The sequence below is a fragment of the Cynoglossus semilaevis genome, chromosome 14 (assembly GCF_000523025.1).
Source record: "Cynoglossus semilaevis isolate Cse_v1.0 chromosome 14, Cse_v1.0, whole genome shotgun sequence".
Lineage (NCBI taxonomy): Eukaryota > Metazoa > Chordata > Actinopteri > Pleuronectiformes > Cynoglossidae > Cynoglossus > Cynoglossus semilaevis.
This window is the reverse complement of record NC_024320.1, coordinates 27,723,198-27,737,185: the sequence shown is the minus strand read 5'-3', so window position 1 is coordinate 27,737,185 and position 13,988 is coordinate 27,723,198. Positions and strand designations below refer to the sequence as shown.

General features: G+C 39.3%; 1 protein-coding gene across 5 annotated transcripts; it reads right to left on the bottom strand.

Moving 5' to 3' along the window:
• Window positions 1-408: 408 nt before the first annotated feature.
• hnrpkl (heterogeneous nuclear ribonucleoprotein K, like) lies at window positions 409-13,143 on the bottom strand. 5 transcript variants are annotated; one of them, XR_001761119.2, is made up of 16 exons: window positions 12,987-13,143; window positions 11,189-11,286; window positions 10,425-10,522; window positions 10,284-10,340; window positions 8,487-8,530; window positions 6,297-6,369; window positions 5,964-6,077; window positions 5,640-5,768; window positions 5,204-5,511; window positions 4,850-4,906; window positions 4,483-4,522; window positions 2,811-2,826; window positions 1,895-1,927; window positions 1,734-1,801; window positions 1,348-1,635; window positions 409-921 (listed from the first exon to the last, which is right to left on the bottom strand). XR_001761119.2 is itself a non-coding variant. In XM_017038938.2 (16 exons), exons 2-15 carry the CDS (start codon window positions 11,241-11,243, stop codon window positions 1,405-1,407), a joined length of 1,323 nt encoding a protein of 440 aa, XP_016894427.1. In that variant the 5' UTR covers window positions 11,244-11,286; window positions 12,987-13,143; the 3' UTR covers window positions 409-921; window positions 1,365-1,404. The 5 variants fall into 5 exon arrangements, 4 of the variants coding, with proteins under 4 accessions (XP_016894427.1, XP_008324494.1, XP_024918543.1 ...); XM_017038938.2 differs by having other exon boundaries at window positions 1,365-1,635; XM_008326272.3 differs by having other exon boundaries at window positions 1,466-1,635.
• Window positions 13,144-13,988: the final 845 nt, after the last annotated feature.

Below are 13,988 nucleotides of genomic sequence, written 5' to 3'. Positions count from 1 at the left end.
ATCAGCTTTCAATGTTTTTTTTATATATCTATTATTGTAAGAACAGTCCTGTAAATTTGGTCCAATCACAAACATCAAATAGGATGTTTGCAGGAAGCCACATTATTTTTTATTAATTAGGTTTTATAAGGTTTTGTAAAATAGGCCAAATATAGCTGCTAACGTCTTTAAAGTGGGTTACGAGAGTTCCTCTAACAAAAATGCAAAATAGATATGGAAGATAAACTAGTCATCACCACTGATGAATTTTTAAGCAATTAGGTTTTTTAATAATGTAAAAAGTTATTATAAAAGAACCCTGTGAAAGCAGTTGCAGCCTCAATTCCCACAGGTTCATCTCTGTAAATGTTCCCTGGAAGGATGAGCAAATGAGCTCAGTTCCTTAAACATCAAACACTTCCTTCGAAGCCTGTTTTCAAAGAGCAATTTTATTTAAAAGTAGAAGGTAAGGGACAGTAAAAAGTAGAAGCTTAAACCATGTTTTAAGACCATGCAAACAAAAATCACACCATGTTCTTTACAAAAAAAGTTACATTCTGCATGCTGTACAGATGTGAGGGAGATGAGGGCAGGAGGTGGCTCACAACACAGAACTATATCACATATTTGAGTTCACTCCAATGGCAGCACCAGAAATTCCCAGAAAATAATTACATCAGCACAAAAGTAATGTGTTTACTCCTTGCCTGCTGTTTGACAGCTTTAGGGGTTTTCAAAACTCCTTTAAGTGAACGAACAGGGGGTGCAGTGTGTAATAGTGAGGAGGAAGAAGAGAAAGAGGAAGAGTGACTACCCCAAGGAGAGGAAGGTTGGCTGTAAATAAAAAGTAGCAAACTGTACGGCAGTTGTGTGGCAACAGAGCTTCGCTCCTCTTCTTTGCAACTTTTCGTCTAGAAGAAGCGGCCAGAATACTGCCTCACACTGAAATGAGAGACACATGAATCTGACACAGCAAAGACTGAAGTTTTGTTTTAAATATATATTATACCACAATCACAGAAGTGAGCTGTTAACACTGATGGCTGCAAAATGCAAGACACATTCACATGGAGTACAACTGTAAATAAAAGTATGTCAAGATCAAGGCTAAAAAAGTCCTGTGTCCAAGTAGTGTTAGCTGACCAGAGAGCACAATTATGTGAGTTCAACCTTTTTAAAATAAATAATGTTTAAGACAAAGTGATGATTCTGAAAAATACTAATTCATTAATAAGTATAATAAGTGTATTACATGGGCTTTTTACGCAGGATTTATGAACAAAAAAATATATAATATTTGCACGTAAGATTTCCAAACTCTATAGGCAGTTGTTATAATAATGATAATGCAGGTGTTTTTTTATTTACCTCTCTGCTTATATTACCTAGAGTCATTTCCCTGGACAGTTACATTTTAAAATGTACTCAGTGGAGAGACGGAGCTGCTGCAGTGAGAGGACGTGGAGTTTGAGTATGAAGCACATGCCTGTTCTGCAGCAGGTACTGGGCATTCTGGATCTGGTCCTGTGTTCCTGTGATGGTAATAATGCGGTCCTCAGAGCCCTCTAGTGGTTCATCAATCTTGATGGATGCCCCAGATTCGTGACGGATCTGCTTAATTCTCTGGCCACCCTTGCCGATGATGGAGCCAGCCAACTAGAAAGCAAGTGGTTTCAGAGGTCAAGTGTCCTTTTCTGTTTTTTTTTTTTCTGTGAAAGTCATGTGTTCTTCATGTTCACAGATGCTCTACTTACATCCTTTGGTATGGTGACTTGTGTTGTGATGACTGGGCCTCCGATATCACTGTATGATCCTCTACCACCTAGAAGAACAAAAAGTGATTGGGGTTCGAGTTAAAACATAAAAAGAACAAAAAGAAGAACAAACACCAGGAGTATAAACTGTCTCCACTTACCAGACTGAAAATGATCCCAGGAAGAATTGTCATCTGCGGAGACAAAGACAAAAGACAGTAAAGTAGCAACAGGATACACTGATGACTGGGCAATAAAGTGTCACTGTTAATATTTTTGTAGGCAATAAAGTGTCACTGAGGAATAAAGTGTCACTGTTAATATTTTTGTTGATAAATGTCACACGTTTTCCAGAAATTAAATTGTATTACATTACTTAAAATCACACAAGTCCTGTGACTTATATTCTGAGGTGTCTTATACATTAAAAATACACTCGATATCATCTATGGCCACAAGAGGGCAAAGTCTATGTTCATTACAACTGCTGCTGCACCACTGAAAACAATGGACGGACTCAACTATAAAGACTTCCGAAAAGCACAGAGATTTAAATGCCACAACAAATAAAAAAAAAGCCACACTGCAGAATTTAAACTGCAGATTATAAAGTATGGAGCCACAAAATATAGCAGAAAAAACAGAATAACTCGAACTGATGCTAACAGTTAGTGTGACAACAGACTAGCAGTAGAGACTGAGCTTCATTTTTCTCTGGAGTTGGAGGAATTAAAAGCAAGACTGGGATGAATGGATTTACTGAAGTGGAATAACATCAGAAACAAGTTGAACTTGTTAGCCTAATACCTTTTTTGGCCATGTTGTTAAGGCTATTGTTAACTATTAACTCTAACTCTATTAACTTATACTGTAGACTGTGGCCACTAATCTTTTTTCTTCTTCAGGATTTAAAATCTGTAAAATACGGTTCTGTATCAACAAACAGGCAGAACTACTGATTACTGGTCCAGGAAAACTCAGTAACATAATTTTCTGAGGGTTCATAATACTAAAAACATATGTGTTTTAAAAAGTACTTCTTATGTTTGTTGTGAGTGTTTTGTAAATAACACTGACCATATCCGCCTCCACTCTGTATTTCAGGATCAAATGGGGGGAAAAGAGACAAAACAAAAGTGTTAATATCAGAATAATGACATCAATCCTTGATACAATAAGCAAATAAAAAGCCACAGGAACATCAAGACTTAAAACATTCTGTCTGACAGGGGACAGGAGAATCATCCCTGCACCAGGAACATCCTGAATCATCATAGACACAGTTTCAGCAAGTCATTGGAACTGTTCCATCAGTGACTGAGTCAGTACTGATTCCGCAGCATTAAGCAATCGCTGCACATTCCTCAGCAACCTTCATGCTTCAACCATAACAACCTACTTAATTTGAAATGTACATTGTTGGGTTTAATCTGAAGCCTGGGGCCATTCAAACAGTCTGAAATATTCTGCAGTTATTGAGATTAAAAAGTATTAAAACTTCACTGAAATAAGGTAAAAACTTGAAAAGAAAAATTACATAATAACTTAACATTTTAAAAAATGGACTGACAAATAAAAGTTTTCAAATTCCATTTTCTTGGTTGCAGATGAACGCCTGGTCTGATACAAATGAGCCACATTTGCTACGAGGGACATTTCCCGGACTAAAGAATGTTGATGTCTCAAAACAAGAGCCTGACTAAACTAGAATGTTGATGTCTCAAAACAAGAGCTAACATTTCAGCTAAGGAGTTTTTAATTAGCCCAAAACATTAAAATGCACCACTTTCAAGTGCCACAAACACTTCTTTTATTCCAGAAAAAAAGTAATGGGCTCCTAACAAGGTTTGCAATCCAACATTTTCCTAGGACAATCAAGGCATCATTGCTTGTTAATCTAAATGTGTGTATAAACTATAATTGACCTCATTCACAGGTGAGCTGCACAGCAGGGCCTCCACTAAACATATTTTGTGAATGCCTTGCCTTGATTAAAATTGATGGTGGGCTCAACGAAGCCTGGTGTTAGGGTTAGATAAGACCTCTGAACTAAGACCAGTTGGAAAGACCAAACTGAAAAACCACACTGTCTATAATAAGCTTTAGAACTGGGTCACCATATCCAACATATTTAGTGATAATGTTTTAGGTGGTATTTCAGCTTTTGACTATCTAGGATGTGACTTCATTACAGTTCTAATTTTACCAAACTAATTGCCCATATTTAGGACGTTCAAACGAGAACACTGTATAAAAAGGTCAAGCTTCTAATTTTTTTAAATAAAAATAAAGAAAAGATCAGGGTTAACTGGGCAGTTATACAATTTCTTATCGTCAAAGTATTCCATCATTCTGAAAGGCTGATTTTTACACTGTTGTAATGCACACGCAACCTATTTGTCAGTGAATTGTATCAATACACATTTCTATATTTAATTGGTATCAATTAACCCTTTGGCCCCGATTGTCCGGGATTTACTTTGATTTCAGCCAAGGTTCATGTGCTAGCCTAGTTGATCTCTGGACTGCGTACTCAGCTGCTCTGCGGTTACCAAGGAAACAACTGTTGCCAGGCAACGGCAGGCCTAGATCAGTGACAAAGCAGCAGAGCTGAGTCTGTGCCTCCGCACTTGTACTTCACTCAGAAAAACGGAATTCCAATCAGCCAATGTGAATGGTAACTCACAAACATGTAGGACAAGCACACGGCACAGCTGAGCATCACAGCAGCACCTGTAAACACACTCACCATGCTTTCATAACGATCTCCTCCTCTGCTTCTTCTGTCACTTCAAACAAACAGATATGCATATAGTTTATTCTTCGTAACACAGCAGCTCAGGGTGGGTCACCGTTGGATATTTACAAAGTGCACAGACATAGTTGAACTCTAGAGATATCAGATACTGGAAATCTCCTCTACACTTATCAATATAAGTTATCACAATTTTTATTATTACATATAATGCAATATTAAAACATACATAATAACACATATATAAAAATCTACATCTGGCCTAATATTATGTTGTAATTTTATGAATATAAGTAATTTTTATGAATATGTATTAATACAACTTTAAATCATTTGCAGTGTGGATCACCATCACACCCACCTTGGTCTGTCGTCCATGCTGCTGCTGTGGTAACTGCTGTGTGAGTACCTGTCACTCCTGTAAACAGAGACATGATAGTGACTGGCCTTCAACTTTGTGTTTTAGGTCGTATGAGCTGTCAGATGACACATTACACTGGCAGTTTTTGACAGAAGCCACTGGAGATCATTACACACTGCACCTTCACATCTATCAATAAACACTATGACAACAGAAACACATGATCACCTACACAATTATTGTTCTATAGTCGGTTTACACAACAAATCTGTCTAATGTAAATACGATTTTGTTCAGTCGTTGGCTTTCTAATTCCTCAGACTATATGAAATATTGACTGGCCTAAACCCTTACCCTCCTCTTGGTGGCGGAGGCGGAGGAAGAGGTAGGTTACGTGCACGGCTGCCAACTCGTCCACCTCTGCTCAGCGGTGGTGGGGGACCTCGACGGGGGCTTATGTCATCATAGTCCCTTCTTGAGGGTGGCAAGGGTCTGTTGGCACGAATGGGGGGCATTCGCTCAAAGCTCCCACGTACACGAATGGGAAATCCACTAATAGGTCGTCTGCCTCTGTCCTCAAACAACATGGTAAAACCCCCATAGTCGTATGTCTCATCATAGAAATTGGGGTCGTAGGGTTGAGCACGACCTTTGATCGGTGCCTGTAGAAACCGAAACAAAGAGGGGAAAAAGCGTTGGAATGATTTAAGAGAGAGAGAGAGAGACAGATGTGGTCTTTAATAATATTACAGCTTCTAAAGACTGCAGGTTTAAGAGTTTAAAAACTCACCTCAGACACCAGCTCCAAGATAACTTTTATACATTCAATGACACGTTCTGGTTTGCCTCCCACTAAGACAACTCTGTCAGTAGAGTGTGGACAGCACTCCTGGAAAAGCTTGATGGTGGTGTGGGTGTTCTGGCACAGACAGGCAAATATGTTCAGATTTGGGCTCTTAAATAAGCCTTACATTTTATAATGACTGCAGTGGAACATTGAACCATTAATTAAAACCTAATTATTTTACAGCATTTGACAGAAAGTGTTTCTGAAACACACACATTAACAAACTCATCCTGGCAGAAACTGTGTTCACGTGGACTTTTGTTCTACCTCTCTTAGCTCTTTGATCTTGGCACCTTTGACCCCGATGATGCCTCCAGCCAGGCTCTGATGGATCAGCAGGCGAAGTTCACAGTCAAAGTCAATCCCACTGTAATGTTGGTACTGAGGAACACAACAAAATGAATCGCTGACATGAGGTACAGTAAATACAAACTGCACGTAATAAACTATCATTGCAGAATGAATTTTAAAAACAATGTCCAAAGTCATTACTTTTTTCTCCAGCCTATTGCTCAGTTCTTATTACAAAGTCATTACATTTTTCTCCAGCCTATTGCTCAGTTCTTCACGATCTCCAGAATACATAAAAAAGTAGCTCACCTCCTCTAGAGTTGGTATTATCTTCAGCAGAATTTCTCCAATTGTGTCGATGCTGGCATTCACACTCAGAATCCTATCAGAAACCATTGTGGCCGAAAGAGGAAAAAAATTATTGTAGAAGGAACAGATTATAACGCAAAAAAAAAAAAAAAAAACCTTTACAAAAGGACAGGAACAGCTGAAGGGACTTGTAAGGTATTTAAAAACCCAATATTTAAACTGTGTACACCTTAACTTCTTTCTTCCCGAAACTCATGTTTAAAAATATTAACCTGACATGCACTCCATTATACTAACTCATAATATTCTGGTTCAGAACTTGTATTAACATATGTAATGAATAGGCCAATCACAAGTTGACAGCTTTAGAACCATCTGGTATGATTGGTCTCAGATCTTTATGTTCTGACCGGATCTTGTGTTTGTGACGGAACACATTACGTCAAACACAATTATTAATGTGGTCACGTGTTCATTTGTCCTGATCCATTTTATGAGGATATGTTTATTTATACACGTTTCCAAACTAGTGTTTACTCTAGAATAGCAGGGGCAGCAGGTCATCCAAGACCCTTAGTTTGTGCCCCCTCATGCTGTTTTTCTGTTTAAGCAATGCCTGAACTGCCTGTTGCCTTCATCCCAATTTTAAAAGTACATTTCTGAAATTTTTAAATATATTTACAAGAGGAATATTTTTAAATGATAGTACATGTCAGACCTGCAACACAAATGCTATCAGAGGAGGTTGTAGCAGGCTCATAGTTTCGCTCTCACTAACTCTATAAAAACTTCCTCCTGCTCTGCTGCCACCAACTGTCACCACTCAGCCCATCCCTCCCAAGCTTCTGCAACACTGTTCCATGCAAACTCAACAGCTGCTAAGATGTTAGACCAGTCTGCTACACTAGCCGTCATTGGCCTTCTATACTAGTGTTTGCAGCTGAGACGGTGAGTAAATAAAGGTAGTATTGAGGAGATATGACCTTAACACTTTTTTACCGTGTCTCCGTGACCTGGTTTATGAATGACTATTCTTGCTCTCAATACTGAAACAGTTGTTGCAAAAAGAAAAAGAAAGAAATCAGAAGTGATTTTCAACAAAGACACAGGGGGAGTTTGAAAGTTGTAGTTTTGAGGTAGCCGCCAAACTGAACTTCATATCTGTCTCTTGTCCACTTGTGATTGAATCATTCAGGACAGATGTGAATAGAAGATCTGAACAGATATCTTTTCAGGACAGGAAGCTTCAGAACAGCTCAACATTGATCTGGGAAAGATTTATAACCATCCCACCACCAGGACGTTGAAGAAAAGAAATACAAAAATGACCATTGTGCTACCAGCAAACCTTCAGTCTAACCAGGTGGGTTTGGGGAAAAGGGAGAGGTTGGAAGGAAAGGGCTTGGAGCTAAGGTGAGGGGAAACGAGGTGGGCAGTAGAAAAGAGTAACAGAGCAGAGGAGTTGAGGTGGGTAAGGAAATGTAAGTGATTACCAACTTCTCTCTGGCACAGGACAAGAGCAAAGTGGGGTTGGGGGTGGGAGTGGAGGGGGGTGTGGAGGGTTATGAGAGGTTCGGCAGGAAGCTTTGACCTGATGTGGCCTGAAAAAATTTAACAGAAGGAATGCAGCCAGACCAAATAAAGAGACAATATTAATGACTGACAGAGTGGAGGGTGGAGCCTCCAGACACAAGCCAGTGCACTCTCAGAGATTATGGACAGTGATGCTGAAAAAAGTAGGTGGAGGGGTTGAGGGAGAGGGAGATGGGAGGTGGAGGACAGAGGGGGCGCCAGGTGAGCCACAGACGACAGAGCGAGAAGAAGATGTCTGCGTTCCATAGATTCAATGGCAAAATTAAACATCACAGCGGGGAAAATCAACATCCAACAGCTGTGTGGCAAGCCATAAAATACCAGCTTCTTGGTAATGGTTTTGTCAGCGACTCTTAGCATTGACAATAAACTGTAATGACAAGAAGTCCAACTCAATGGAGATGCTCAACATGGACAGAGAAATCAAAATGAACAGTACAAGTTTCTTACAAGTGGAGGAGAGGGATATCTGAGGGTGGGGGTGGGGGGGTACGTTCATGTTCATCAAGATGTTAAAATGAAACAGAAGGCAGGTTATCAAAGACATGTGTTCCACTGTTCTAATCAGGCAGTGAGGCAATAACTGGTGGGACATACCGCTCTGGGCCACTGCTGTCTGGGACAGATACACTGGCATTGTACTGCATGGGCCGAGGTGGTTGTGGTGGTGGTTGTGGTGGAGGAGGTTGGCATTGGGCAGGGGCATTCAATCACAAGATGTCAAGTAAGGTGCCCGTGTAAGGAGGGGCACGGTTTATGGGCAGGGCCAACCGGGAGTGTCAGGTGGGCAGACGGGCATGGCGTTCAGGGGCGGGCGGGCGGGCGGAGGTTGGGCCAACATCGAGGTGGGCAACGCAGGAGGGGCATGTCGATCCGGTACATGGGCAACGGAAGGTGGCCAAAAGTGAAAACAAAAAGTAAAGGAGAAGGGAAGAGGAGGAGAAGGAATACATTTTTAATTGGAAACAAGCTATACTTTGTCCCATATGTGTAGAGACAGTGACAGACGTGAAACTGCTGGGAGGAAAGAACAGGTGGTTTGAACTGGTCATAGTTGCTGAAATAAGAGGTTTACACAGCTGTGTTAAAATGTGTTATTGCATTTTTATTAGGACTGTCAAAATGGACATGTTTATTGTGTGCACTGATTTTGTTAAAATTATTATTCATCCATCTTCATCCAGGTTTTTGTTTCACTGAAGCATCTCAAGCTCAAAATACCATCTCAACACCATATGCATACGTTTGAGGAGGCTTCGATTTCAAGTCAAGAAGAAAGTCTACAACTAACAAGATGACTGAGACAACTTTTTTGTTTTTGTTCTGTTCCAGCAATATACAGAAAAAGGGTCGTCTTTAATGAAGGTGGATTTATCTCAATTAATCATGATCCATTGTGATTAATCATGAAGAATACAGCTGCTCTGTTACTAATCAGATCAATTCTGATCTATTAAATCATTTGACAGCCCTAATATTAATGTCTATTTTGCTTTTCTAAAAAGTAATGTAAGTATTGGTGGAGGGGAAAAAAGATAAACAAACATTTTCTAAATGTTTTTTAGAAACTCCCATGTATTATAGTGTACAAGGCAGGTCAAAAACACCTTAGTGACGTCTTCTTTAGAAAATTCACATCCAGTTGTCTAACAGAACTTTTCAACCTTGACCTTAGTGAAATTCATTCAGTTAAGAATTTATTTCAATTTGTCAAACACTGAATTTGTATTTCACAATTATGGCACTTAGTTTCCTCAGTTGTTGACCTGAGATCTGATCTGAACTTTTTGCTAACTGTAGCCAGGTTCTGATAGAAAATGGTTTAATTTTCACAGTTCTCCCAATTCAAGACCAGGAGATTTTTTACAGGTAGAAACGAACTGTTTCTGTCGAAATAATTTAATGCTTTGCTGGTTAAATGTGATTGGTTATTTCTGTCATGTTTTTGTTTTACATGACCCAAACCAATCTTTTTTATTTTTTCGCATCAAGATTATAGTTTTTTTTTTTTTATTTATTTATTCAATACCCAAATTGCGACTTGAGACATAAAATAAAAACTTGGCAAATGGGTGTGTCAACTCTGTATCAGTCTGGAGCACTACAGTGATCCATGTCCCTGCAGAAACATGCCGTCATCTCAGGGTTTCAGACACCTGTTGTCACTTTAGAGTCAAAAATAGCTTCAACTCTAGTAGACGGACTAAACTTAGGCAACGGCTTTTCAACAGGACTAAAAACCAATCCCAATTGTCTAAGAATGGAGTTTTATATAAATTGATGTGTCAAATATTTCAAAGTCTGCATGCAAAAAAAATTGTAAAAGTTTTACCAATTCAATAAAAATTACAAATCTGCAAAAGAGAAAGAGGCAGTACTTGACCAATTACTCACGTCTGTGCGCAGGGCTTTTATGTTCTTTCCACCCTTTCCAATAACAGCACCCGCATTCTGTTAAAAAGACAACGTAGGTTGTGCTTACTGGACGAAACTAGTACAACAGGACAACTAACATTTCCTCTTTAAAGACTTTACTTTGCTCTGAAGCAGCACTCGGAGCTCAACCATCTCATCTGCGTTGCGTGAACGTTTGAAAGCCTGCTTCTCGTCCATGTCCTCCGCTGGGCGTTTGCCTGAAAGGGACAACAATTATCTCTGTATTAGAAATTCATTATGTATAACGAGCGTTCTTGTCCTAGACCTTTGAGATCAATGAGCAGAACAAAACACTTCCCATCTTAAGCATGCAAGTATAGTGGTGTAAAAATCTGCTGTTATAACCTGGGATAATAAACCAGCACAGGCAACCTAATTGTCATTACAGGTGCAAACACTCGAGGGTGAAACAAACAATTAAAAAAAAATAATGATACACAATGAGAGATTGCCATACAGTATATTCCACTATAAAAATGGATTTAGTTCAGCAGCCCACTGCATCTGGGAACAGGTCCAGAACTCCCATGTACCCTTCTTGGATTAAAGCACAAGCAGATCTGCTCAGGACCCACAGAACAGCAGTGTCTTGGACAGAAGAATACCTCAACCATCTGATGTGTCCATGTGCCATTAAGAGCTAGCCAGACTATGTCCTTGTTTGTCCTTTCAAAAATACACTTTAAAGCTTTTTTCCCCCTTAGATTTAAAACTCTTTTTCAAGCATTTTTATTAAATACAAAGACTAAAATTAATTCTTATTCCTCTCAAAGTATCAGTGCAATAATTAGTTCTAAGTTATTGTTATTATAAATATCTCCCCTTTAATTCTCTGACACACAGGACAATTACAACAATCTTACTGTTAGTGTCACTGTTGCTGAAAGAGATGTCTTCGTCGCTGGTTTTCACATCCATTGTTTTGCAGGTTCGGGATGTAGACAGGCTGCCCTCACTGTATCTGATATGAGAGAGTGAAAAAATAAATGGTCAAAATCAACCAGGCTGGCTCCAGCTGTATTCACTTCACTATCATCGGACAAAAAGAGTCCAAATCAAACTCAGTTCTTCCAAGGGTTTAAAGAATAAACTAAAGGACAGTGACGTTCTGCTAACACATCCAAATCCTTCTGATCCATCTTCTAGTTGTTTAAAACATAGCTAATACATAAAACTATGATCTATGAACTAGCAGCATTCCTGGTTGGATATTAACATTTCTGAATGGTGAAACAATGATGATGTTTTGTGAAATGACTGTGTACCTCTCAGTGCTCCTTAATCTTAAATTTGTTTTTGTAGTGCTCCTTAATCTTAAATTTATTTTTTGTTTTTTACAGTATTCCTTTCTACCTCCAGTTATTAAGACACTTAAGGGCAAATGTTATCAACCATATAGAAATATGTTCTGTTTATGGTCAAGCAGGAGGAGCTTTTTTAAGCTTAGCATTTGAGGTTACTAGTAAGAAAAATGTCATTATAATCTTACATTTAAGAGAAGTATATGTGTGCGTGTGTGTGTTAAATTTTAAGATTGCATTTGATGTTATTTAATGTGTTCTAATGTCAATATTTAGCACACTTATGCTGGAGGTATACAGCTAAATCAACAGCAAAGATCTGTGCTATATTTAGCCGACTAGCCAGCTATAACATTACCAAAGCCAGCCCTCATAAAAGAGAAATGAGTCGTGCATATACGTATGTCCATGGGTGCATTTTCTATCCAGTATGCGATCACCAGCACCCAGAGTGAAATGTTAAATTAGTTTTTGTATATATCATAGCACTGAGGGGGATTCCTGGGGAAAAATAAATGGGATAAATAGCCCGCTCTGCAGGGAGCAGATGGTTGCTGGATGTAAATACAAAGTAAACAGCATGACACGCTTTTCCTTTAACAACATAAAGCTGTAGAACATTCGCAAATGAAAATGGGAGTAAATTACTGAGTATTATTTCACATGGTTTGTTATTCGGGCAAAATATATGCATATTTTACTACAGTCACGTCAGGTGCCATTTTAACTTACTTCAAGAAGGTCAGTTATTTATTACATGTCACTGCTGATGCAAAACTGACCGGAGCTTGTGCAAACTGCATCTCTACAATTAGGCCGTAGTTAAATTAAGAGGTATTCTGGTTAACTGACCAACTGTAGCCTCGTTCAGTTTACTCAGACTCACTCCACACTGTGACGAAGAGTATACTAATAATATTTCGGTGTTTGTTTTTTTTACCAAAGCTAATAACGCGCTAGTTGTTGTTTTTACCAAAGCTAATAACGCGCTGTAACAGGTTGAGGCCACACTGTGTTTTTTTTAAATTGACGATTCAATTTGATATTTAATATGTTACCGTGGTATTATGAAAGTGCGCAATTCTCTCGAGGTGGGAAGAAAATGGTTCGTCAAGAAAGTCAGCTACGGTCTCTGTAGAACGGGCAATGTGACTTTGTGTTTTTGTTTTGCTAAGCTAACAGCTCGGTCAGCCACTGTGTTGCAGCCAGCTTCTGTTGACACGTTGTCCATTCACTATGGAGAAATATTGCGGAACCACCGAACGTTCAATACGAGCGGCGACAGCTGCGTCTGTCAGCCATTTGCTAGGTACCAGACCAACTGACGTGACTTTCAACTAAAGAAACAAAGAAAACAGACCTGCAGTAAAGACACGGTCACTGCGGTCCTCCGCGGTTTGTCTCGCCCCGAAATGTTTACACGGTTCCAGTGTGGATAGAAGACACAACGTGAGGGTGGCAACGCCGTTTCGCTCCACGGTCACACAGGGGTGTAAATCTTTTACTGTCCAGCCCCGTACGCGCGGGCGGGGCTAAGACCCAGCGCTGATAATCTGCAGCGAGTTCATGTGAATAGGAGAACAGAAAGTACAGTTAATCAAACGCACTCTCATCATGGTGAGTGGTTGCCCCGAGTAAAAGCTGACAGGCAGCTTCCCCGCCACCTTTAAGGCCAGTTAATTGGTTTAGTCCGTCGATCTCTAAACTTGTTCACAGTGTAAAGGAAAACTCAAAATTAACAAATCAAGCTTTTACTTAATTGTTTGGGAACTACAAGGACATTTTCACAGGGTGGTCCAAGTCGACTACAAGATGACATATAATGTCATTGGCACACCAGGACATTTTCACAGGGTGGTCCAAGTCCTCTTCTGTCTACATCCAATCCTGTCTAATAACAAAATGATATAGTGAAGTACTTGTCATTGTGACACGGCACACCGCTGCACACAACGAAATGTGACCTCTGCATTTTACCCATTTTTACTGTAAATTGTTACGTACACTAACATAGACTGATGGTCTTTAAGGCCAGTAATCCCTGATGTCCTTTAGGATTGGTTCTAGATGCCATTGAGCTTGTTAGCAAAGAAAACAATAGAAGACGAATTGATAAATATAATTAGACTGATTTTAAGTGTTTTCTTAATTGTTTTTGCCAGAAATAGAGCCGTGTATTTTTAATTACTGAGACAGTTAAGACCGATTAATTGGTGATGATATAAGGATGTAGATCAGTGGCCTGAAGAACAACAGCATCACTCTACGCAAGGTTCAAGATGAGTCTGCCACTTGAAAAGTTGGCCATTGAAAACAGAAAATTTGGATTATACACAAAAAGCACCAAAATCAATGTAAAAAA

Coding starts and splice junctions, on each gene's coding strand:
- hnrpkl (XM_017038938.2), bottom strand. CDS start 11,243: ATGGATGTGAAAACCAGCGACGAAGACATCTCTTTCAGCAACAGTGAC. Junction 10,341..10,424: donor GAGTGCTGCTTCAGAGCAAA/GTAAAGTCTTTA, acceptor TCTTTTTAACAG/AATGCGGGTGCTGTTATTGG. Junction 4,907..5,203: donor CCTCCGCCACCAAGAGGAGG/GTAAGGGTTTAG, acceptor CTCTGTTTACAG/GAGTGACAGGTACTCACACA.